This window comes from Phalacrocorax carbo, chromosome 2 (genome assembly GCF_963921805.1).
Source record: "Phalacrocorax carbo chromosome 2, bPhaCar2.1, whole genome shotgun sequence".
NCBI lineage: Eukaryota > Metazoa > Chordata > Aves > Suliformes > Phalacrocoracidae > Phalacrocorax > Phalacrocorax carbo.
The window spans coordinates 116689666-116715729 of NC_087514.1; the positions used below are offsets into that span (position 1 = coordinate 116689666).

The 26064-nt window shown below is 41.0% G+C and overlaps 1 protein-coding gene across 13 annotated transcripts in view; it reads right to left on the bottom strand.

Moving 5' to 3' along the window:
- The window catches only part of ARPP21 (cAMP regulated phosphoprotein 21), a 203046-nt gene that overhangs the window by 33209 nt on the left and 143773 nt on the right, over window positions 1-26064 (bottom strand). For all 13 annotated transcript variants that reach the window (XM_064443977.1, XM_064443979.1, XM_064443980.1 and 10 more), the window contains 5 exons: window positions 24448-24678; window positions 19890-20059; window positions 18187-18291; window positions 15486-15749; window positions 7626-7752 (listed from right to left, as the gene is read on the bottom strand). In XM_064443977.1, the coding sequence (XP_064300047.1) occupies window positions 7626-7752; window positions 15486-15749; window positions 18187-18291; window positions 19890-20059; window positions 24448-24678 (897 nt within the window). The remainder of the gene's footprint in view (window positions 1-7625; window positions 7753-15485; window positions 15750-18186; window positions 18292-19889; window positions 20060-24447; window positions 24679-26064) is intronic.

Consider the following 26064-nt stretch of genomic DNA (forward strand, 5'->3'; position numbering starts at 1 on the left):
AGGGGAGAGGGGAGAGAGAAAAGAAGAGGGGAGAGGGGAGAGAGAAAAGAAGAGGGGAGAGGGGAGAGAGAAAAGAAGAGGGGAGAGGGGAGAGAAAGAGGAAAGAAAAAAGAGAAGAAAAAAAAAAAAAAAAGAAAAAAGACAAGAAAGCCTGAAGAGCAGTCCCCTAGGCTGCTACAGGCACTTCCATGGTATACCTGCCAGAAGTCTCTAAAGCAGCTGGCAGGAGCGCTTCGCTCTGCCTTGGCAGATGCTCTTGGTCCAAGGCACTCAGTACCGTCAAAATGGAAGCACTTGTATGTGAAGCTTTAAGTTTCTGGGCAACCTAAAGATAAACTACTTTGACAGAAACTAATAATAACAGTGTGCATAACTTCAAGATCACAATTTTGAACTTAGTCCTCCCACTGCAATTGCTGCAAACTCCTCCTTGACCTGACCCTACCATTTAATAATACGCTTTTAAATTTCAGAGCCTTACATTGGCATTAATGAACGCACCACTATACTTAAGTTTCTAAAACAGTAGGGCTCTGTCCCTCCCATTCCTGTCAAAAATGAAACATACACCCCCTGCAAGGCTTTTCAGGAGAAGCATTATCTGCTGTAAAAAAAAAAAAAAGAAAAGGCATTAAACACAGATGGGCACCTTCAGTACAAATCTGTTTCAATAGTGCAGTAAGCAATTACTGTTGGAGAAATAGTTTCTTCAGATAATTAGATACTTAAAAAATGAAGTTGTTTATGTTTATATAAGCACAGAAATTATAGATGGAATTATGCAAACAAATCTCTCATGGACCATGAGCTCCTGTCAGGTTGCTAATGAAGGTAGAAAGCCGCAATCTTTCTTTATAAGGTTTTCTAATGACCATGATAACAAACCAATTTTGCTTTTAATGCTACACATTTCCCTTCCCCCTTTTTTTTTTCTTCTCAGTATCAGTTTATAGTGACAAATGCTTTCAGAAGACAAAGAGGATGAAAGAAACTTGAAAATAACACTCTTCAATTATGCTGACACTTAAATTATTAAATTAAACAAAAATTCAGTATTTCATTGTCAATTTCACTCTGATTTCTACCTAACCAGATTTATGGACTCTTTTTAAGGTACATTTTGTCTTTGCTTAAAATTTGTTTCAGAGATGCATTAAAGAGATTATTACCTTTTTTTTTCCTTACTGGAAGCTGTAAAGGCTAATAATACAGCACTCCATCAGAAGTATTACCTTTCCTTCAAGACAAACATTTACTGTTTAGAGAAGATCCATGGATACTTATTAAGAAAGGACTCTACATCCAGGCAGTGTTCAGATATATACTTTCCTCACATAATGACTTCCTTTTGCCCATGGTGTTACTCTACACAACCAACTATTCTGCTTTTAGGAAAAAGCAAAGATTTACTATGCAATCTGAGCCTTCCCATGCAATCTGGGCACTGAAACAAGTTATAACGGCAACACTTGTCAATTAAGAAATCCTAAAGTCATTACATTAATTACAGGAATTAAAGACCACCCAATTATGCCAAACACCGTCTTATCTTCTCTGGAAATATTAGAGTGTAAACTTTTGACTGGAAGACTTTTCAAGCAAATACTATAGGTCTTAGCTTTAATCTCCTCAAAAGATGATCTTCATTACTGATGCAAAACACATGGCACAGATTTTTACCTTACAACTGTGGGAGGGCTGGAGGTGTCCAAGGACTGGAGGAAAGCAAATGTCACTCCAATCTTCAAAAAGGGCAAGAAAGAAGATCTGGGAAACTATAGGCCAGTCAGCCCCACCTCTGTCCCTCAAAAGGTGATGGAGCAGTTCACCCTGGAGGTCATCTCCAGGCATGTAGAGGACAAGAAGGTTATCAGAAATAGTCAACAGGGATTCACCAAAGGAAGATCATATTTGACCAACGTGACAGCCTTCTATGATGGCATTACTGGCTGGGTAGACAAAGGGAGAGCAGTCGATGTTGTTCACCTCAACTTCAGCAAGGCTTTTGACACTGTCTCCTGTAACAGCCTCATAGGTAAGCTTAGGAAGTGTGGGCTGGATGAGTGGACAGTGAGGTGGATTGAGAACTGGCTCAACAACAGAACTGAGAGGGTCATGGTCAACTGTGCAGAGTCTGGATGGAGGCCTGTCACTAGCGGTGTTCCCCAGGGGTCTGTGCTGGGTCCAGTCCTGTTTAATATATTCATCAATGACCTGGATGATGGGATAGAGGGTACCCACAGCAAGTTTGCTGATGATACCAAGCTGGGAGGAGTGGCTGATATGCCAGAAGGCTGTGCTGCCATCCAGCGAGACCTGGACAGGCTGGAGAGCTGGGCTGAGGGAAAACTCATGAAATTCAACAAGTGCAAGTGCAAGGTCCTGTCCCTGTGGAGGAACAACCCCATGCACCAGTACAGGCTGGGGTCTGAACTACTGGAAAGCAGCTCTGTTGAGAAGGACCTGGGAATGCCGGTGGACAGCAAGCTGACCATGAGCCATCAACGTGCCCTTGTGGCCAAGAAGGCTGACAATATCCTGGAGTGCATTAAAAGGAGTGTGGCCAGCAGATCGAGAGAGGTTATCCTCCCCCTCTACTCCACCATAGTGAGACCACATTTGGAGTACTGTGTCCAGTTCTGGGCCCACCAGTTGAAGACAGACAGGGAACTAGTGGGGAGAGTCCAGCGGAGAGCTACCAAGATGATCAGGTGTCTGGAGCATCTCCCTTATGAGGAAAGGCTGAGAGTCTTGTGTTTGTTCAGCCTGGAGAAGAGAAGACTGAGGGGGATCTCATCAATACCTATAAATATCTAAAGGGTGGGTGTCAGAACGATGGGACTAGGCTCTTTTCAATAGTGCCCAATGACAGGACAAGGGGCAATGGGCACAAGTTGGAACACAGGAAGTTCCAGCTTAACATGAGAAAAAACATCTTTCCCGTGAGGATGACAGAGCAGTGGAACAGGCTGCCCAGGGAGATTGTGGCATCTCCTTCCCTGGAGACATTCAAAACCCACCTGGACGCATTCCTGTGCCCCTTGCTCTAGGTGTGCCTGCTCAAGCAGGGGGGTTGAACAAGATGATCTCCAGAGGTCCCTTCCAATCCCTACCATTTTGTGTTTCTCTGATCAACCAAGCTAACTGCCTTTTAGAACTATGGCCCAAACAAGAATCTAAATATTATTTTATCCATTAAATTTCTGTTGTGCTATGAAATTATCCAGAACACATGAGGCAGACATACAGCAATGAACCAAAGTAGGAAAAAATCGTGTAATTTGTTGCAGCTTGTTCATTTGTGAACGGCAATAAGAACAGTTGCATATCCCAAAGTAATGCTCATGTACTTATCCAGCTCATGTTTATGAAGCACTATAAAGATGAAAAATCTTCAAAGTACACTGCACTTGCTATAACAGAAAAAAATAAATGCAGATATAAAATAACACATTGCTGATTTCTTCTATCGTGATAAAATACAAATAATTACTGATTTATCATCAATATATCTCTATTTTTCTATTCAGTCACAATATCTAGGATTGAAAACTTTTTAAACTATCAATATAGAGATAATTTCTGAAGAACGAAATACTGATGATGCTAAACATGCAATTTATAGAGTACTGCTAGATGGGAATACAGAAATAATTTCTTCTTCTATGTGGTTACAGAACTGGGCAGTTCACAGTATTTTAAGCATCATCTGTTACAGAGTGCAGAAATGAGTAATAGTAATATACCCAAACATTCAGAAAAATGAGCATGCTGTTTTTGAGAACAGCTGCCTGAACATGTCCTAAGAATCCACCTAGGATGCCCTACACTTGCCACGGTGTGACAGACACCAGCTTGACCTTGGTCCCCCCTCAATGACAACACTTTGAAGAACTTTGCATTGCACAGGACTGGAGACAAGAGTAGTGCAGAAGTAGCATAATGAAGAGCAATGATGGTATGCATCTGAGTGAAATAGAAGTATATCTGTTTACAGACATGTTTTCACACTGTCAGATACTGCATTTTGGCTTGAACAGAAATGAACGTAATTCAAATGGCAGAGGTTTTTATAAAATCTTCATGGACAACTGTCTTTGTGCCAGGCTTCTGCCAGAAATGGGTAACTTATATTCTCATACAAGCCAACACTTAAGAAAAACTAAAAAGGGTAAACAAACACACACACAAGTTCTCATTCTTCTTTCCAAATGATTTATTGCTGCTAGAGCTCTAATCTAATTTTAGGTGAGCTCATCTTTTTTTCTGCCCTGGAGCCATTTTAACTTAATACGGCTCTCCTTCCAGAGCCACAAGAGGGTACAGGCTCCCTTAGCCACCACAGATGCTGCGCTGACATTCTACTTTAGCTGTTTGCTGTAAAAGTCATCAATATTGCTCTGCTCCTGGAGAGACCTTTTCTAAGAAAAATGAAAACAAATTGCTGGCATTAGATCAAACTTTGACCTCTGCAGACCAAAGTGGGGGAAGTAAGATATGAACTCCTTGCTGCTGCTTTGAAAGCTTACAAGAGCTCCTCTGAGCAGGCAAGCTTTTTTATTTTAACAAAACATTTTCTAAGCTGCCAGGCTGAGGCTGCCTCCCTGTTCACACTGCTGTATGAGCCGGCAGGCAGGCACAGGCACACAGCCTGGTCTCCCGTGGGCCTGCCTGTGCTGCAGCCGCTCTCTCTCCCAAGCAGCAAGTGTTGCGAGGTCTTTGGGGAAACCATTTCAGAAATCATCTTTTCATCTGCCTCCTTCCCATCTGTTCCCATCCTCAAAATTCCTGACCTGCACTCTGTTTCACCAGTGCTATTCTCCTTCACGTCTTCATTTTCCTGCCCCTAGTTATCCCTGGCTCCTGCACAACAGGCTCATGCGCTGATCTGAAGCTAAGTCTGCATGGGAAGGGAAACTGCAGTCTGAAACACTCACTTCTTGATTGCTGTTTTCCAGTCATGTACAAGTTTCTAGGAAGATTTAAATGCTTTTCTTGGTGGTTTTGGGTTTTCTACAACTGGTTTCTGAAGCGAAAATGGGTGTGATTACTCTGCCAGTTTTCTCCCAGAGTAACTTTTTGAGCTCGTCATCTAATTTCTATCATGTTTGACATGGAGATGCAAAGACATGAAGTTTCTAAAGTTTCATAAAAATTAGTGGCTTGAAAAAGGAGACACATACCACAGCTCACCTGCCCTACCGTCACAAGGCTGCATTACAAGCTAGCAGTTATTTGCTCTGTTTAGGTGCCACCAGTCAATCTGCTGCGGTGCCGTAACATTGCCTCCTGCCCAGCAAGCAGCTACTGGGCATTGAAGAGAAGACAAGAGAGATGAGGATTTTGCAGGTGGGTTGAGGCCACAGGGCACATGAGGAGCAAAATGTAGGTGTGTGAACAGGCTGATGGGAAGAAAAGCAGATGCAGCAACACTGGACATGAAACCATCTGAAACCATCACCAAATCATTTAGTTTTTTGGTGTCTCAGCGCTTACAGTGAACTTTCTGCAATAAATCTGTAGCATAAATACTATACTTTAATTTTTCTTTTATTTTAGTAAAATTTATATGATATTTTGGGAAGCTAGTTATTTTCCAAATGCCAAGAGATGCAGTGCAACATAAATTCGAATGATCCTTAAACCATCTCCAAGAAAAGATGTGTAGGAAACTGCAAGCTGCTTCCTGGCATGCCTATCACGTGCTCACACAACAACTATGGGAAGGGATGTATCTGAGCCCAAAGGGATGAACCAGCTTGAGGAATTTCTTGTCAGCCAGGTCTCAAGATCTGAGAATAGCTAAACGTTTAAAATCATTGCCACAGCAGGGAGTCTAAACTGTAGTCACAATATTTTCATTTTTAAACAAGAGAGAAGAATAATATTTCCAACTGAGCAGGCAGCGGAAAAAGTGAATTGCAGGAAAAGACTGATGCGCTAGAGATATTCCACAAACTCCTTGACTCAGATTTTCCAAACACATAAGGAAAACAAAGCAGTAAACACAAAAACGAAATTAGCATTTGCATCTCTGCATTGTCTGTACTCAAGCATAACAGCTCCTGTGCTACAATAAATTTTTAAAATTAGGCTTTCCTCAACATCAAATAGCTGGATCTTCTCCAGAACATCACTCAAGTGCTTCAGACCATCTCTTGTGCCCTTCATTTACCATAATCTCAACTATGCTATGGATGTAGCATTAAACTGATAAATATGTTTTTATGACAATGCAGTAGGCCCAGATAATGCCATCTAAGTTGATTTGCACCTAGGTTCAAAGACCCGCTATACAGAGATAATAAACATGGTACCAGACTGTCAGGCAGGAGAAGTTAGAAAAGACAAATGACCTTCGTGCAATATCCCACCCCTTTCTCTCTCAGGAATGTATAAATACAAAGTTATGAAAGCAGAGTCAGCCACTATAACACTGACCAAAATAACACTCATTTTATTAGAACATAGAACAGCTTAAAAAAAAACCCCAAACAAAACAAAAACAAACCAAACAATCAATTTGCTTAGTTATAGCCATTTGCTGTGTCTTTTTTTCCCTGAGCGCCTGAGAGAGCATGAACAAAATTGCCAGCAGTCACATTAGAGACAGGTTGACGGGCTGGATGACCCCGTAAGTCTTGTTCATGTCTCACATCTGGGCTTTTGACTTACACCTTACGAGCCTTTCATATCAATGCCTTTGCGGGGAACCTGCTCTGCCATTTGGAAGGGTTTCTGCCAAACCCAGAGAGACAGATGAATGCTTTGTCCTACCTGGCATGTCTGTAATTGCAAGCCCTACCGGGAAGCAACACCCTCTACACACCTTGGAGTTACTGTTTGAGAAACCCTACAAGGGGAGGTGTGCACTAAAGAAACACACAATCAACAACTTAAAAATTAAAAAGAAATCTCCAAACCAAGAACAACTGTTTATTCCCCTGAAATGCAAGGACCCTTTCATAAGCACAACCCCCGCCCTCCCCCAGCACGCACCAGCCCAACTCTGCTTATGTCCCTCTTACTCTGGTGTCATCAGGAATGGCATGACACAGCAGGAAAAGAGACCGGTTCACTGTGAGACCTGCTACTCACTCTCTTACAGTGTAACGGCCCCCCTTCCAGCCGCACATCACTGCGGGGAGCTGGTCCTGGTGGGCACCAACCGCATGGACCACCTCGCTGCTCCTTGGGCTCAGGGAGAGCAGAAGGTGGTGAAGCATGACCGGCCCCTTCTGCATCACTGCAAACCTGTTCACTGTGTAGTCTTACAAATGTTTGGGGAGTTTGCATGATGAAGGACAAACTGGAATGGCTGACTTAAACATGCAATGTGACTGCTCACACCAGTTCCCTCCCGGCTCTCTCTGTGCCCTGTCACATGGAGGACAGACACCAAGGACACGGTACTGCATGCGGGACAGCAGTGGTGGAGAACACAACCTCTGCTCTTCCACTGCTCAATATCTCCAAGCAAAGGGTTTCTCAATTTGTAATTTTCACACAGAACAGCGAACAGCTTTCTCCTCTGCTGTTCAGATTCAAAATTAAAATGCAACCAATAGGTTTCACCAGCAAAGGCACTGCAAGCAGCTGAAGAAATGAGAAACAGATGTAAATACCTGCTTGCTGTGCAGTCTGTGGTATCTGTTGACTCCGCTGTGCATTGTACTGAACTGAGGCAATGGGTCTGTACTGCTGAGTTGTTGAGGTAGGGTACTGACCAGATGGGTAATAATACACTGGCATCTGCAAAGAAAGAGAAGAGCAGCTAACTATGGACTCTAAAGCATGAAGAGTCACAAAATAAAACCAAACTGGAAAAGGAGCAAGAGTTCAAGTCAAACATAATTAGTGATAACAGTAGTCAAGAGGAGAGGTTTGCATTGTGTCTGTTCAAGAACTGCTGCTTGCTTTCAGCTTTGCTAGGAAAAAGGCTATCAGTGCCCAGATTTCTTCTCAGATACTCTTAGAGAATATTCTTAAAGACAGAAGAAAAAGAACTTTAATTGAAAGAGACTTACAGGATGACTAAAAAGCCATGTATATATATTAAAGAAATCAGAGTAAAATATCAAATGCTGCAGAAAAATGGATGCAAATAACACCTTCTATATCAACATAATACATACAGACAGCATGTTGAACCATTAAGTGAACTCTGGAGAAAATAGTCAATTTGAAGCAAAGAATAGCCTGGAGTAAAAATACATAGCAGTGAGATCGAGGGCAAGATGGAGTGTGTGCGCACTCTTAACTCTTGTAAGAAATGATTATTGAAGTCACGCTTTTGTTTAACAGCTACATCTTTCCTTACATGAGTGTTTCCCTGCAAAGCCTTTCTCACACTTGGTGTGAATAGGAATACAGCTCAAAAAACAATCATAGCTGTTTTCCTGCAGGAGCTGAGGGTAGGCACTGAGTTGGCAAGTTCTGCCAGGTGGGCTTCTTTTTTCTATTATTATTGTCATTACAGAGCAACATGTACTACATCACCTTAGCACACAGGTGAACATGGATGTTTAGGGGTGACTGGAGCTAAAGATTTTTCCTATACATCCTTTACCACCATTACTGAGAGATTTGAGCTACATAGTTTTCAACTAACCCCTGGCAGGTTCAAAGCACTCGAAATTTTTCCTTTTCAGCTGCAGTGGATTCTGTGGGTACGTGACAGGGTTCAGCAGTATATGGTGTCAAACTGCAGAGGGCACAGACTTGGGAGAATGCTGCTTTTCTCGATACTTCTGCCACATCTGTCAGCATTTCTTTATAAATCATACAACTGTTTTTTTCGTGTGTGTAGCATTTATCCTACTCAGACATATGCCCAGACATATGCCTAAATGCTTTGGGGTTTTTTTAATTCAAGAATAAGAACTATTTTTGCCACTTTTATTTGCATGGAGGAAATATTCCTGGAACAGCTCATTCAACTTGACTACCCATAAAGTAAAGTACTAGCAGAGTAAACGTAACTGGATCCTTTTGTATACCTGTAGGACATCATAAGAGAGATCAGAAATTTTCCTGGAGAGGATGTCAGATGAGAAAGAACATGCATAGATACAAAAGACTAGGCAAGAAGAGGGTATGGATGGCTAATTCAGCAAGTAGAAGACTACTGAATGGCTAACTGTGGTGGGGAAAGTATCAGAATCAATAAAACTGGACTCGGCCTTGTTGGTGAAGTGAAACCCCTAGACTGACTGATAGTCAGTATCACCTGTCAATTGAGATTGAATGCCCATTCATTCTTCAGGGTCTATTCATTTTCTCTTTAATCAATGGAAATCACACAGTTTCCCCCCCTGCCCTGATAATATCAGCCAAATTCAAACAAATGTTGTAAGCTATCCTCCCTCCAGACAATACCAAATGACAACTAATGGCTACAGCCTGCCTTAATTTGTTTTGTTAGAGACTAAAGTAGTAAAAGGAAAATGCCTGTGTAAAGTGGGCAAAACCATGATGAATTTGTTTCTCTGCAAAGAAAAGCCACAAGGTATAGGAAAGTTGACCCAAACATTTCAGGTGCAAAAATCACTCTTTAAATATCACAGCAGTATAAATCAGGGATCGGCCAAGTTTAGTGTGATAGTGGAAACCTCTGCAATGGGGGACTTGAAAGAAGTGAGAAGACTCAGCCTAAGTAAACTCAGTGCAAATAGTTGATCCTGCCTTGGAGCAGGGGAACAGAGTAGACATCCTCTCAAATAGTCTTTATTTTCTATTACTGTATTCTACAAATTAAAGAATATTAAACCCCTGTGGAAATACTCTCACTTCTCCTGGCTGCAGCTTAATCTCACTTAAAGGATTTAAATTTATTTGATTTACCCTCAACTTGCTCATTTTCCTTGTTCACACAAGCCCCTAGATATTTGAAAATACACAAGCATACGAGAACAATGTGAATTCTCTCTTGTGGAAAGATTCTGTAGGTATTAACTTTAAAACATAGCCTAAAGGGTATAGATTTTGAGATGACGTTTATAGCTGAACATGCTTAGCACAAACCCATATATGTATGCTGAAGCATTCAGAGTAATTTGGAAACAGGTATTTATTTTTACCACACAGATAACACCTCAGAGTTAGTCAAAGGATTTTCTCCCTTTCTCTCATTTTCTCAGTTCATTGGAATACATTTGTTATACACCCCATTTAGAAGCTTATCAGAGTGCAATCTATCAGCCTGGAAAATGCCAGTAGTAGGAGCATTGGGTTAAAAAAAAATAATTTTCATTTAGAAAGATTAATGGATGAATTTGCTAGTAATCATGCACACATGACTTGCAAAGAGGAGGTTTGGTTTGGGGGGGATTAAATGTTAAAAGAAGGCCTTGGTGTAAAATAAAGACATGGATAAAATAAGTCTTTCGTGGTTGAAGGGTTTGGAAAAATCCATTTTTGTTTATCTTGAGTACATCTCTGCATCAGTAGCTGAAACATATTATTTGTCCTTTCTAATATTACTTTAGTGAACAGTGGAATTAGAGGGATCAGAGATAACATGTATCACTTACATAGTCTACTCTGACCCTCTTGAATTTTTTAGTTTCTCATTACATCAGAGTTACTAACACCTCTTCTTATGTGCTCTTCAACAAAAAACATTACATTTCTGGAGCAGCCTACTGACATGCCAAATTATACTTGAATTGCTTTCCCATGTGAATGCACAATCTCACCTTGGACCTTTTGCTTGTGTAATGTATTTAATTTACAGAACTAGGAAGTTTCCACTACACTAACAAGCATGCCAACGCAGCTATATGATTTACCTAAAAACAAAACAACAAAAACCAACCAAACAAAAAAAGAACAAAAATTTAAAATATGCCCTTCTAAGACCATAACCTAAATGAACACTGTCGTCTTTAGTCTAAAAGCATAGTTTCTTGATCTGAATGCTTGACACTGTGAAAATCCCCCACTGCCTCTAATAATTACTATGGAAATAGTTGACAGATGATTCTTACTCCCTTGGATATTCTTATTTTGAAGGTGAATACCCTCCTTGTTTGTAGGCTGTCCATTTCAATGCATCTCTATTTTTTCTCTTACATACATCATTTTCTTTATTTAACTTAAACTGTAACAGGACTAGGCACATCACTTCAGAAACACTCATGAAATGGCACTAACAGGCATTACTTTTTCCCCTTTCTAATGTGCTTTTTCTCTAGATGATGGGCAGAGACTCAATACAGCATTGGCTTTCTGCCTTGTTCTGTCCACATACAGTTCAAAACCCATTACTAGACTAAGTCTCCCTTGGACTGCTCTCTAAAATCCCTTAAATTCACAGCTATATTTTTTATTTCCTCATGGTAGGAATAGGATTCCATACGTCTTTCAGGCTGATTTTTCTTTCCTAATCTATCTCCCTACTGATTTACAGTTTGATTCTACCATCAGACAGGTATTCCACCTTCTCTTAACATCACTGACAACCAATTAGGTTTGGATTAACATCTTAATCCAGATGATTAGTGATGCTGACACTATTGTTAAAAAAAGCTATAGTTGCATAAATGGGAGCGAAGACAACAGAAACCACAGTGATGTATGGACACATGGAGGTACCATTTCTTCCCAATATCTGACTGGGATCAGTCATTCTTGAAGGATTTTTCTCCCCTCCCTACCCCCATCCTCCATAATAATTACAGTAACAAAACAAAAAAAAAAGGGCTTGTGTACAACTATAGGCATGTCCTCCAATACTGTCTTCTGAGATTACCCAGTCTTTTTTATAGCAGGTCTCCTCTAGGAAACTGGTTATGAATAAAGATTTTGTCTTAGGGTAGTTATGGACTCTCTAGGAAGGAGCTTCTGCAAAGAGGCAACAAAAACCAATGATGACACAAAATTAATTCAGGTGAAAAATTCCTCAACATGTGTACTACTTCTCTCAGACTCTTTAAGAATTCATGCCATCTCATTTTTGGAGATGATTTTGTCAGTACAGCTTCCAAAAAGAATAAGTCAGAGGTGAAAATGACTTTAAAGGGAGTATATCCTTTGCTGCTTGCACAGTACTCGCAGTTTTCCCATTTCTTCATTTGCAGAGGCAGAGCAATGACAAGCACCAATGAGACAGTGCTGCAAAAACCAAATGTGGACCCTTGACGAGGTGCTTGGGCCTGTAAGTGCTATAGAACCACCATCAGAAAGAGAACAAAATTGAAAATAGGAGAAAATAGAGAAAGTAAAGATATATGTTTGTTCTTTGTGATACAGAGAGAAAACAGGAATTTGCTGCTAAAAATCCCTTTCAGCAAACCCAGAGTAATGGTTGGTGGTTGGTTTGGGGTTTTTTGTTTGGTTTTCATTGTTTTTGTTCTGGGATTTTTTTTTGTTGTTTATTTGTTTGTTTGTCTCCCCCCCTTCCCCCCCCTAGTAGGCTGAACAAAGACAGATCATTATTTTCAGGTTATTAAATCATGACTCTGTTGTCAAGCTGTGGAACAGCTGGAATGAAAGAAGCAGCAAAAGAAATGCAACGGGTCCTCTCACCGCTTCTTAGGCATGTCATTTCAAATTCAGTCTGCTGCTGCTTTAATACAGGCTGGATGAGAGAAACTCGGAGAGCAGCTGCAGAGTCATGACTAATCGAAATTGAACTTCAATACAAAAGCTAATAATTTAAATGCAGTACCTTTGGGTTTGTAGGCTTGGAGAGCATTTCTTTCTCCTTTCCCAAAGGAAATGACCATACTCACAGGACCTCCACCTAAGTTTTCCTTGCTCTGGTATTTTCCAACAGCATACAGGGGCCCACAAGCCAACCGACTAGAACCGTATCACCAATACATTTACAGGAACTAATTAGCCATTAGTCAATCCTCTTTTTTAGTGGTATAAATTCAATAGCAACATTTAAGATATAAAAGTGCTTTTACATTGATTGCATTGCATTGATTAATGCATCACATAATGTTTTCCATGCATTACCATTTTTATTGCCTTTTTTTTAAAGCCTGCCTCAAACTGCTTGCTTTAGCATCTGAGAGCAGCCTTACTAATGCATCTAAACCCAAAAGATTAACAGGTGATTCAGATAGCCAATAGCCACTGCCACAGTGAAGTTTTGCCACCAGCAGGACAGGGAGTCAGGGTCTCGCTGCCCTGCACAGAAAAGCTGAGCTGTTAGGGCAGAGGAACTTCTATTTCCCAAGGCTTTGCTCATCTTTCTGTAAGAAGGATCCCCTATTTACTGTACAGATGCTACAAGTAGTATGCAAGCCACTAGGTCATATTCTAGGGCTGAAGGGAATGAATTAAAACTTGAAATGTTGATCAGAAGTTCCCATCTGCGCATGTGGATGCAGAGAGCTGCTGCTCCCTCTACCTCCTGGCAGACCAAGGCCACTGCGCTTTCACGGTATAGGCTCATGGGCAGCAGGGACTGACCTGCCCCCTCCCCCACCGCTCTTCCACAGGTATCTGGACAAGACAAGGATTTTTTGGAATAGTGACAAGCTGGAGGTGAATGGTGCACATGGTGCAGTGGATGCAGAGGAAGCTGACAGCGCTGAATTTCTCACCTTTCTACACCCCCCGAGGACAAACCCCAGTGAAATAACTGAGGTTGTTGCAAACCCAAAAGATATTTTTCTGCCCTCAGTAACCTTCCACTTTGTTAGAACAGGAGCAAAGTACCCACACGTACTGTATTTGGGGTAAGGACAGAGACACAGTAGCCATCAGACACACCAGTACAGTACTGGTCCTACAGCAGCCTATATGTGAAAAGGCATCTCCTCATCACTTGTCCTGTGAAGATGTTTATCTGCCTCTGCAGTAGCACCAGAGTAAATATTAATAAGGGAAAAAAGCTTCACAAAGCAACACTACGCCAGACTGAGTGAAAACCCTGCAGCCTGCTGCACATGCTAAGGTGAAATCCAACACTCCCACCCCAGGTGACGAAGGCTCAGCCACACACAGGCAGGGGCTGCAGGGAAACCCACAGAAGCAGTGTCTGTACAGTCAAACAAGGGGGGATCTAGCAGACACCCCAGGGTGGGTGCAAACCTGGTCTCACCCAAGAGGGGAGAGGAGGCAGTGCAGGGTTCCCCGCCACAGCAGGCAGCACGATGCTGCAGCCCCCTTAGCTCCCACAGCAAACCCCAGCCTGCAGGGCGGGGAAACGCATGGCTTCACCTGCTGTGGCGACAGCTTGTAAAATGGAGGTGTTCGCATTTATCAGGTTCACTAGAAGTGCTGTGAGGTTGGATTAAATGATGCTTGAAAACACTGGGCACTGGGGGGTTGTACATGAGAAGAGAAGCCTGGACAGCCTCTACTTACTCAGGAAACACAAGTCTAGATGGGGGGAGATGGATTCATCAGGAGATTCTGCTCTTCTGGTCGTTTTTTCCTCCCAAAAATTTTTTTTAAATGCTACGTTTGGCAAACAGTGAAATCTTTTTCTAGGAATATTTTCAATTAAAAAAATAATCATATTATATTGAACTTCATCTGCTTAAAAAATATTTTTCTGCAAGCCTTCTCTTCTCTCAGAAAAAAATGGCTGCATAGTTTCTAACCATAGAAACTATGGATGTCACAGTCCTGTATGGGGTATGAGCATCCAGTAGTCTTCAAATTTCTTTTATTGTGAATTAGTTATCTAATTAACTAGATCTCTAGCCCACTTAAAACGTTATAACAGTATAAATTCTTCATTACTGTGGCAATACAAAATCCCATTAACAAACACAATTGGAGATTTTCAGTAAGAAGTGGCAAACAAAAAACCAGTAGGGTTTACACAGTTTTACATCAAAAGAGATGGTGAGCTTTTTTTCGCTTTACTTTTTACTTTTTTTTCTTCCAAAGGATAAGATGAAAATAGGAGAAATACTATTAATACCATTTAAAAGTAGAATTTAATTGAAGCAATCTCTAATTGGATAAAGAAATTTGGCTTTTTAAAGTGTATGTCTTGAAAATGGGCCAGAAAGTCACCTGTGCATTTTACTTCTTGACAGTAATCACTTTCAATATTCTGTAAAGGTACCCAGGAGACAAGTAGAGATGTTTGGTAGTGAACAGTAAAACATAATCAGTCTTCAGAAAGACAGTTAAAATTACTGATCTGTGACTTCTCACATGTTCAAGTCAATTAAATATGATTAATGACTACCTGGCTGATATGCATGTTACTCTTTTGGTATATACACAGAGAAAAAGGACTGTGGATATTTACTCACCCTCCTCCTTCATATTCATGTGCAGATGTGTCCTGGAGTACGAACATATGTTCAAAAAATAGTTTGAGGATAGGTAAGGAATTGCTGAAACCCAGGAAATGATAGATGCTTTGCAAGTTTCCTGCTGCTTAAAAATCTGCTAAGCTTTTACCAGAAGGCAAAAAATATTATCTAGAATCTGGGTAATTTTTTTATATCCTTCTTCTAACGTTATAAAAAGCACCATGCCAAACTGGTAGCAAAGGCTTTGCCTACCTGAGCAGGTGGCGGTGGTTGTTGCACAAAGCCCTGGGGCGGCGGGGGCGGCTGCAGCACTTGCTGGGATACTGGTGGACCTGAACCTGTAAAGCCTCCTGGGGGAAGCTGCTGACTTGGGGAAGCCATGATGTAACCCGTCTGCTGGGCAGGCTGCTGCAAGATAGGCGATGGGTAGACAGGACCAGAAGGTGATTCGGGGTTGTCTCCTGATGATTGACGACTTAAGCTCATCTGGTTAAACTGTGTTGTCATGTCATCTCGCTGCAGGGCATAAGGCAGTAGAAAATGATGTAGACATGATGTCTGCAGTAGACATGCAAATTGGCAAAACAAAACAGGTTCAAAACAGAGCATAAGGGGGAAAGGAATCACTCAGCTCAAATAGGTGCCAAACTTTGCATGGATAGCTACAAAAATGGAGGCAATTAAAATGAAAATCACTCTGAATCCTTTGACAAAGCCTTCCAGACTGCGGGGTGAATGGTATCACTTGGCACATAAGCCATTTAATTTGGCTTTTAGCACTGCCCCCGCCCCCCTTTTATTCCAAAATGACAGGTGAACTTCACAGTGTTCAAAAGACAACATTTTAAATATAAAGGGTGGGAAAATGATGTTATGAATAGCTCTTCCCCCAAACACAAAATTCCTCAGCCAAATACATGCTGGTAATTTCATCTGTATTTCAAAATGATCCCAAGAGGAATTCAGTAGGATTCAGGTGCAGACCTTTTCCATTTTGGACTGTTTTAAAAATCCAAGGTTGTAAACATAGAGAAGGTAAAAAAACTGTAAGCCTTCAGTTGCTATTTCAAAGCTTTTTATTCAGTGTTGGAAAGAAACAAGTACTTTATTCGACTGGAGGGGGGAAAAAATAAATCTGTGGTAGGATGAACATACCAAATAAAATCAATGGACCTAAGTTTCATTACAGGCTGGTAAGGGTGCAAGGATTCTAGACAGTATCTGTTCAGTCTTGCAAAAAGATCCATCCTAATCAATGCCCTCAAGTTTATTCTGTGAAGGTCAAAGATTTACAAATTTGGTTCTTTGCATCTTCATTTGTGCCCATTTCACAAAACTTTTAAATACTCAAAATTAAAATGTACTCTATATGACAATGAACCTAGCATAAAACTCCACTGTGTGCTAATATGCAGGTGACAGTCCCTTCCTTATACCCCCTCACAGATAGGTAATAAGCACTATAAAAATGCTTTTCACTTAGAACATCTGTGCTATTTTTTAAAAGGAACCTCTCTGACCTTGTTTGCATGCCTGTGGTGTTCATTCTCCAAAACTATCCTGCCCAACAAATTAATTGGCAGGAAACTCCAAAATGGGGGGGTGTGGGGGTTTGTTGGCAGAAAGCACTGCCAGAGACTGCACAGCGACTCTCCCTCCCACTCTGAGAGCAGATACCATGGGACCACATTTTAAACATTCCTGGCAGGTCTCCAGGTGGTATAAGAAAGTAATGCTATTATCTTTACCATCATCCTACATCCATATTCAGGCACATAAGTTGTCTGTCTGAAGTTGTTTCTTTAAGAAGTTAGGATATTCATTACCTGGATGGCGAATGACTGCAGACAAATTCTAAGAGAAACTTCATTGAGCCTGGAATGTCTCTGGATTTGCACAATAGAGACCAAGAGCTTCAAAACCCTATAATTTATACATTACGTGTGTAATGTAATATACATTGAAGACATTAACTCAGGTGAAGTTTCACTATTAGATTAGCCACTAAAAATATCAACCTTCCTATGACTATCACTAGAACAACCTGAGATGCCTGCAAGAGAATTAGCACCGAGATATACAACCTCTGTTCAGCACAGAACATTTTTTTAATTGTCTTTTAAATGGTACTGCTCATCTGTAAGGCATTAACAACATTATTCTAGCTGCAAGGATCCGTTCAGCTTTGTTTCCGTCTCTTACTATAACTACATGACATCTCTGCCTTGGGGGGTGGGGTGGGAGAAATCAGTCATAAACAAGATTACGAGAGCAAGAGAGAAAAATAAAAGAAAAAAATCTTGTAGTGCCTCTTAAAATGTCAGCTTTGTTTTACAACAGTATAATCACAGTCCTGTAAGCACCAAGCCAGATTCAGACTCTAGAAGAGCACTCTATTTATTTTTATTATACATGTCCATGGGTGCTTTGTCATGATGCATAGCGTATCACACCTTCTGCAGCTGGTTCACCGCAGCTACTTTCTGAGTGCTCTAGTATCATCAGGGAATAAATCCACTACCTGGATTTAGTATACTGATGAAATAATATAAAATAAAAAATAAGGATTTCTAGAGGTGTCTTCTCCAGGCTTTGTGGACACAAAAGGGGGATAACCCAAATCTCAAACACCCAAGTTAGCGATTTAAGCTCCCTTGACAAAGTGGGGATACAGAAGCTCCTATTACACGCACAACGGAACATTCTTCTGGAGGCTGTGCTAACCAGGTTGAGAGCCCTGCTTCTAACATCATCCTCCAGGTTAGATAACCAGAATCAGTGGGAACACTCTTACAAAATGCTTGTCAGTACCAAAAGTGTTAAGGCAAAAGGGAATTTAGATGGGGTTGTCACGTGGGATGCCACTCACAGTGCTCCCCAGAGGCTCTCCGGCATGCTCATGCTCACACACCCAACTTCAAGGAAAGGAAGAAAAAAAAAAAATATTTAGTACCACAGAAAATTGCTGCGTTGGAGAGACTGGCAGGAGATGCTGGGGAGGATAAGAAACTGCTGGATATTGGACTGACTGAGAAGATGGCTGCATTGCCTGAACAGGCTGCAAAATAAACACAGTGAAAGACAATAAATACAACCTGTGTAGAGATAGATAACAATAACCACCACCACCACCTCCTCCATTACCAAGAACAGAGATCACAAACACAGCTCTGAAAATGCAGGTGACTCATCACCAGCCCAAATTTAAGAGGTCAGGTACTGCAATTTTAGTCTTCATTTTAGCCTTATACCAAACAATTCTTTACTACGGATTTTTTTACCTATTTTCATATATTTGATGGCTGTTAGATTAAATAAAGCCACAGCTACACCACCTTATTACTGATGTGAGGCAAAGCCAAATTATGATTCTGCATTTCATTTACAGAGATAAAATGGAAGAGCAGCACAGTGTAAATGTATATTTGAATTCTGCTGATAATGACTGATTTAACTCAAAGTATGTCATAGGCAAAGGAATAATGATTTTAAAGCTGCTTTGGCAGAACACAATAGCTAAAAAAAAATTGACAAAGAACAGGCAGCGAATTAACAGAGACAGGCCTGTCAGCTTAGAGCAGATGTTTATCTAAATGAAAGAACAATTTTCTACAGCACTATTACCTTGGAACAGCTTTACTATTCCTTTCATTTTAATCTCTCATTTAACTTGAGTCTTACACAGGTTTGGTACTACCTCCATCTTCTAAAACTGCTAAGACCAAATCAAGAAAAAGAGCCACAAACATGTAAGTCCCAGTAAAATCAAAGCAACTTCTCTGAATTTAAGCATTGTATTTCTGGGTAACCTGGGATGAAACTGTGCCAAATTATAAAGCCACACAAGAACCACAGTAGATCTTGGCTGCTCTGCGACTAAGCAGGATGTAGGATTCTTGCTTGAGTAGTTTCCTCTGCCTGCTCTGCTCTGGGAGAGCAGGCACACAATCCACAAAATTAAGTTTGAACCAGACCCAAACCCTGCTGCCCAAGCTCAGCCACGTCTGGCCACACGCCACGGCCAGCCCAGGGGCCAGAGAGATGACATACTGTGGCACCGTGCCCAAAGTACGCTGCTCTTCCCCCCTCTCCTGCTCTCCTGCTGTAGCTCCAGAGCTTCCAGCTCAGAGCAGGGTCATGGCCATCACATGGGGCGCAGGCAGAAGACGCATACTCTGGGGCAGGAGTGCTCAGCGAGCAGGCTGCCCACAGCTCAGGCCTGATATAACTGGACATGGAAGAGTTTGTAGAGCCCTGCATTGTACTTGATTCTTTGACTCAACCCCAGTGCTGCCAAAAGGGACAGGGAAAGGTCTCCAGCTCTTTGGAGAGAATTACAGGCTGCACTAGTCTGAGAATGAATGCTTCAGCTTTCACTTATGGGCGATTTTTGCAAAATAAATTTACGTAGACATATACCAACTCACTTAACAGTCCTTTTCAAAATGAAACCATCCTTTAGATGGAATTGAAAAAGGAATCTGCCCTCTCCATCTGTTTCATCAACATTGAAAATACATATCATGGGCCCCATTTGTTTCAAAAGAAAATAATATCCTGGTATTTTGGGTAACCGCATCCTTTCCTCCTACCCTTTAGGCCATCCTTCGTACCCTTGAGAGCGTCTTCTCCTTTTCCAATGTCCACCATACCTACCTGTGTGACAAGGTGACTTGCCATTTGCTGCTGTGGCTGTTGAACCTGCTGAGGCTGCTGGGATGAAGGCTGCTGCTGAGACTGTCCCACCATCTGGCTCCTCATTGTCTGCTGGCCACTGGGAGGATTGTATATTGCCGGCGTCCCATCAGGATTTACAAATGGTTGACCTGAAACAAAACACTCTGCTGAGCACTTTTAAAAACATACTCTTTTCTGTATGAAACCATACAACCTTGCTTTAACTGAGCACTCTTTAGCTGACCTGCTACAACAGTAAAGTGCTTGTCACTCTCAATGCCTCATTACAGTATCAGCCTTACTTTTTTTTTCTTTTATGTTTTTTTGCAGGCAAGGCAGACAGCAGGTATTTGCTTTGGCATTATGACTTTCCAAAGAATGGGTGGAAGGTTACCATGGCTATAAGATTCAGGTGTTACAGTTACCTGAAGTCATTCAATGATGAATCAATTAATACTAAAATTGAATTCTGGAACAAACACTGGAGGTAGAGAATATTCATGTACATTTTATCGCCGTGCAATAGCAGCCAAATGTACACAACTACTCCTGACACACTGTAGTTTGTATGGAAAGGGAAAAAACCAAACCCACCCTTGTTAACTAATATATTTACACATTCTAACAACACAGTGCTGTACTTTCGAGACCTATGCCCTATGTAATTAGAGGCGGCAGCAGTGATAGTTAACAAGGAAGAAATATTTAAGATGTCTTTGAAAATGTCTTATATACAGGACAAATTCTGTCCAAAGTTCTACTGAGTTGCTGAACTCTTTTTGCTTCAGGTATTTTAGCTGGGGGAAGTAACCTTGCAAAAGCAATGTCAATTTAAAAAGAAAAAAAAGAAAAGCGTTTACCCAAGCCCTTGTCTTACAAAGAGAAAAGAAATGGTATTTCTCTGTAGGGAAAATGTTTTCCATGACCTCAGTTAACTTTTGACTTCCATCATGAATTCATAAATCAAAGGAATTACAGATGTTTCCATGACAAAAGATGAATTTTAGCAACGAACAGTTAAAGTAGGTAACTAAAGTATGAAAATCTGAGATAAAAAGGGACATCTGGAAGAATTCAGTAACTGATAGCAACAGCGAAATAATGAACTTCCGATCTGTATACCACAAGCATCTCTACCTGTTCTGTCTACTCCCCAGCCTCTCAGCTCCTCCCCCTTATTAATCATGTTCAGAAATGTATGAGGAGCACCAGATAAAGAAACCTTGCCTTCTCTCTCTAAAGCATGAAGATTTTCTGGATGAAATTGCCATACGATACTGAGCATGTCTCACACTCACAGCGAGAAAGGTCAACGACTAGCTGATTTCCTGCTTATTGCTGTGACCACACTGGGTGAGACAATGGCATGGACTCCCTAGATGTGGGAGTCTCAGGCTCCAGAAGTACTTTAGGAGACTAGGGAAATCAGACTGGGTGAGTGGGATAACAGGCTCCCAAAGCCTGCACCAGACGCTCAAGGGAAGCTGTAAAGAGCATTTCCCATGGTTCAGTGAAGGATGACAGAATGGAACTGAAAAAGAAAAGGCCCAGCAATGCTTTTAATGATGAAAAAAAAAAAAAAAAGACCTTTCAAGAAGAAACCTTGAAATAAGAAATGAAAAGGAGAGATCAGATGGTGACAGGGAAGACATTTGCAAGCTATGAACTGTGGCCCTAATAGAAGGGCAAAAATGGCGATGTCATTTAAAGGAGTAAGAATGAAACATAAATGCTCTTAAAATTGTCAAAGGGGTTAAGTCAGAGAACTTGTCAAGAGGAATCCTTTAAAGGGTAAAACAGACTGGTGAAGTGGGTAAAATGAGAGTAAAACAGCGGAGTCACCTAAATGGTCCTTTCCCAAAGCAAGCAAGAAGTTTCGCTGTCTCGGGAAGGAGAAGAAACAAAGGAAACTGCAGATATGGAAAAGAAAGTGTGGACTGCCAACACCTGAGAAGGAGCTGAGAGGTATAATCAGAGCAAGAAGATACTGACAGAATCCACAGATGTCATTAGAGGCTTGCACAGTCAGTGACTATGTTGTGTGAAAGGACGCAAAGATCTTTAAAGGACACACTATTATGATCAAAAGAGAGAAAAAGATTGGAAGAAGCCACTCTGCAAGAGGAGAAGAAAGAGCTAAAGAACGGTGCTACATATGGAAAGAAAATCTATTCATTACAGGAAACAAAGCTCCTTTTTCCTTTTCTTTAAACTGTCTTCTCTTCATCTATGTTTCTGACAGCATCCATCACTTTGATAGCCGATCACAGCATCCAGCAATCTAAGTCTCCTCCCTACGGAGCTTCTTTTGTAAAATTACCTTAATAAGATGCAAAGATTCTGAGCTCAAAGAGTCGCAAGCCTGCAGCATGTGTTTTGCTGCATGCTAAAAACACAGCAGATGGGCTACAGGATAGCCTGACTTCCAGCACAGGTAGCAGTGTGAAGCTATACATCTGACAAGAATTTAAGCTGTTAGAAGAAGCTGCTCCCTCCATTTTCTTTATTATGTATGTATTTACAAGGGAGCTACAGAAACAAAACATGCCGTTTGGAAGAAACGCAAAATTTTATGTACACAAAACCACTTGCTCCCTGAATATTAAACATGCTAACACACATGGAGCTCTTGACTATGTCTCTGCAGACAATGAGGCATGCTAGGAGCGACGACCAGGCACTCTGGTCTAGTTAATATTATTGAAAGGCATTATACTTATGGCAGACAAAGACTCCCCAGGTACCAGGGAGAAATATGAGCTAGCTGCTGCAAATTACTAAATTGGGAAAGCAGATGTAGAAGTTCCTGTTAAACAGCTCTTCTGGCTTACAAGTGTGGTGAGCTGCAGCCTCTGACCTTGCTGTGGCCGGGAACAAGCACAACCTCTCAGCTGTTGGTTCGCTCAAAGCAGCAGCGATTCCTTTCATTTGTTTCTCTCAGTCCTATCACCTGAATTAAGGATGTTTTATATGGGAGTGGACCACATAGCACACAAAACGCCTTCTTCTCTATTGACCAACAAATTCCAGTGTTACAGACAGAACTGTCAGCTACCAGAACAACAGAAATGAGTAGATTAATAATTATAGGGTTTGCCTTATGTCCACCTCTCATTCTGTCCTCTCCGCAAGTCATTTTAAGAAATTACTAAAATCTCCATTTATGCTGACAGTATTAGGCTCTCATGTCAATAAAGTAATAGTTTGGAAAAAAGTACACATAAATACTAAAGGCTTTAGCAACTTGCACAAATGTGTACTTTTCTAAGTCATCTTTCCGGAAAGAACTTATCACATTTGAATCTAAACAAACAAGAACTCCTCCCTCATTTTATATACACTGATATATATTGATCAGCCCCAGATTCTGCTATCTCTAAATGTCTGTGAAAAGTTTGATTTAACAGCTTGGCAAGACTGGGTTTTTCCTAAATGCTGTAACTTTCAGTTTTTCTTAACTGCATTCTGACAAAAAAGTATTTTTAGCGGTAGACTCATAAATAAGCTTTACATATTTGCACCAAAATATCAGAACACAGAAGTGTAACATACAAAAATACTGATTATAAATAAAAATCCCCAAATAAAAAGCTCCTGAATGCTTTATTAAGGCTTTTGAGAAAATATTTTGGACCTCAACTCTGAGGTCCCAGTATAATGGAAAATACATTGCACTGTAGGCTTTGTTATTTTAAGCCCATTATAGCTCAGCTAAGGTTGACAGCACAGCTAGTCATGGTCACTGAAATAGTCCAAACCACTGAAGAAGCATCAGAGTCTCAACCTCCCTTTTTAATGCTGTCAGTACAATACTGTGGGGACTAATAGTGTAACATTGTCTGGACTTCATTTGGACCAAGGAGGTAAAAAATTGCCTTAAACTTTCAGAAAGCACTCAAGTTCAAGCTGAGTGGTTTCTGAAGTGTCCACAGTGCTTCAGTGACTGCAAATGCCTCATTCAAGCACTGCAGCGCTGCTAACTACCAGGGCCACATTGCAGAATTGAAGAGATTATGACTTTCTCTTATCACAAAATTTCTGATTTAAATACAACTGCTAATCACACAAGGAAATTAACTCTGAAGAACTAATTCAAATGCAGCCATTAAGCCTTTTGAAATTCTTCTGCTGTTAAGCACAATCTCTAAAACTTTGAGCATGATATTTCAGTTGTGCTGTATCTCAGCACACTCAATATGGAAGAGCATCTATCTTTAGAGAAGCTAACGGGATCTCACAGGATTCACAGCCAGGGACTGCCAGGACTTTACAAGATGAATACCCTGTCTGGGACTGCACAAGTGTGTTTTGCATCACTTCTACCAGCTATGCCACAACAGCCTCAGAAAGCTAATCCAGCTTTGCCTGCAGACTCAAAAAACCAACCTGCCAAATGTCATTTCTACATATATTTGCTAATTGCTTCCTCATAAAGTGCCTCAAGAAAAGTACCTCTAGAAACATGAAATTTGCCAATTCTGCAGTTGACATTAGAAACACTGAAGGGCAGTACCAGGCAGGAGAGCATTGTACTGACCTGTGTGCGGGTTGAGAAGGATACTGCCAGGTGGTATCCCTGCAGCTTCAAGTGGAAGAATAATATAGCTGGTGTTGCTGGGGGCCACCTGGCCACTCATCCCGTTCTCAGGGTAGGACACGTTGCCTGAAGAGCTGGCTGTCACCCCGGGGACAAGAGATGCACTTTGGAGAGGCTGATGTATTCGTGACAGGGATCCTGAGGAGCCAGCGCTGCTGGAAGACTCTGAGCCTAATGGAGACACACAACCACAACAGGGGGGGTTACAAGGGACCCCAGTTCCCATCAGACATGGCATGTACACAAGGACAGCCTTCACAGACTGCAAAGGCAAGCACTAGACCATGCCCAGCTAGTACGAGTGGGGTTTTCATTCTCTGCTGAGCTCAGTATCCAGTGGTATTTCTATAACTCAAAAGACCACTTTCCTCTGCAACCTTTGCTTCTACCCCTGCCAGTAAGCAGCTTTATCAAACAGAACATTAAACGATCACACGTGTTTATAATGCCAAAGTATTGGTTCATAAGGTATAAAAACTAAACACCAGGTTTGTAAATGAAAAAGAAAAAAGACAAAAAACCTCCAAAACCCACCAGATTTTTTCGGTAAGAAAAAAGGAAAAACAGCAACTGAGTTATCAATCAGGTAACAAGGTAGCTGTACCTTATGTGTATTAACTTAGAGCTAAGACCCTACCTAAGACTTTTGTCACTTTGATTTTTCAGCACCTAGCTTATTAAAATTGATCAATCGAGATGAATGTGCTAAAACACATCTGTGCCTGGAAGGATGAGGAGATGCATTATTTTAAAAACTAATTATAATTTCCAAACTTCAGAGATTTTACTTGATTAGATTTCAATTTGCTTCACATAAAAATGGCAAGAATCTCTGACAGCGTAAGGCTCAGATGAACAGCTTCCTTACAGCAGGATGTTAAGGCAAATACACAGGAGGTATGAAAGCAAATGTCTGTATGGATTCTTCCTTCCAAAAGGAAAGTACAGTTTAATTGCAACTTCCTTTATTTTACTTCTGTGCACTGCCTATGCATCTCACACTAATAACTAGCCTCCCTAGTGCCCTCCTGCAGGTGTAAACTAAAAGAAAAGAATACTTAGGTTTCAGCAAACTTCTTTCTTAGAGGGCAAAGTACATCCCTTCATATCTGGGATACTACAGGAGGACCCTGCAGTAGACTACTTAGAGCTTCAGATTCATTTTCAGTCAAATCTATATTGGAAGTCATTTATTTCCTCCTCTAATTAGAGCAAACCAGGTTTCCTCTGAAGAAATCACACCAGCATCCTTTTGCTTAACAAACAGAGGGTCTTTCCACAGATTACTGCAGATTGCTGTGTAAAACATTTACATCCACCTTCTTCAAACTTCATATCCACAGGGCAGCTGCTAGAGAGATAGACCTCTTTATGAGCTGTGCCCTGTTTGCCATCAGCAGGACCCTGAATCTGCTTCTCCAGTATCTAGTCAAGAAAGTAACAGAGATTTCAGAAGATATTTTAATTTCTATAATACATGTCAAAGTTGAATTAACGGCTATATTTTTTCCCCTCATTGTAGACTGAGGTTGGAAATTTAGAAAGATTATGCCTGCT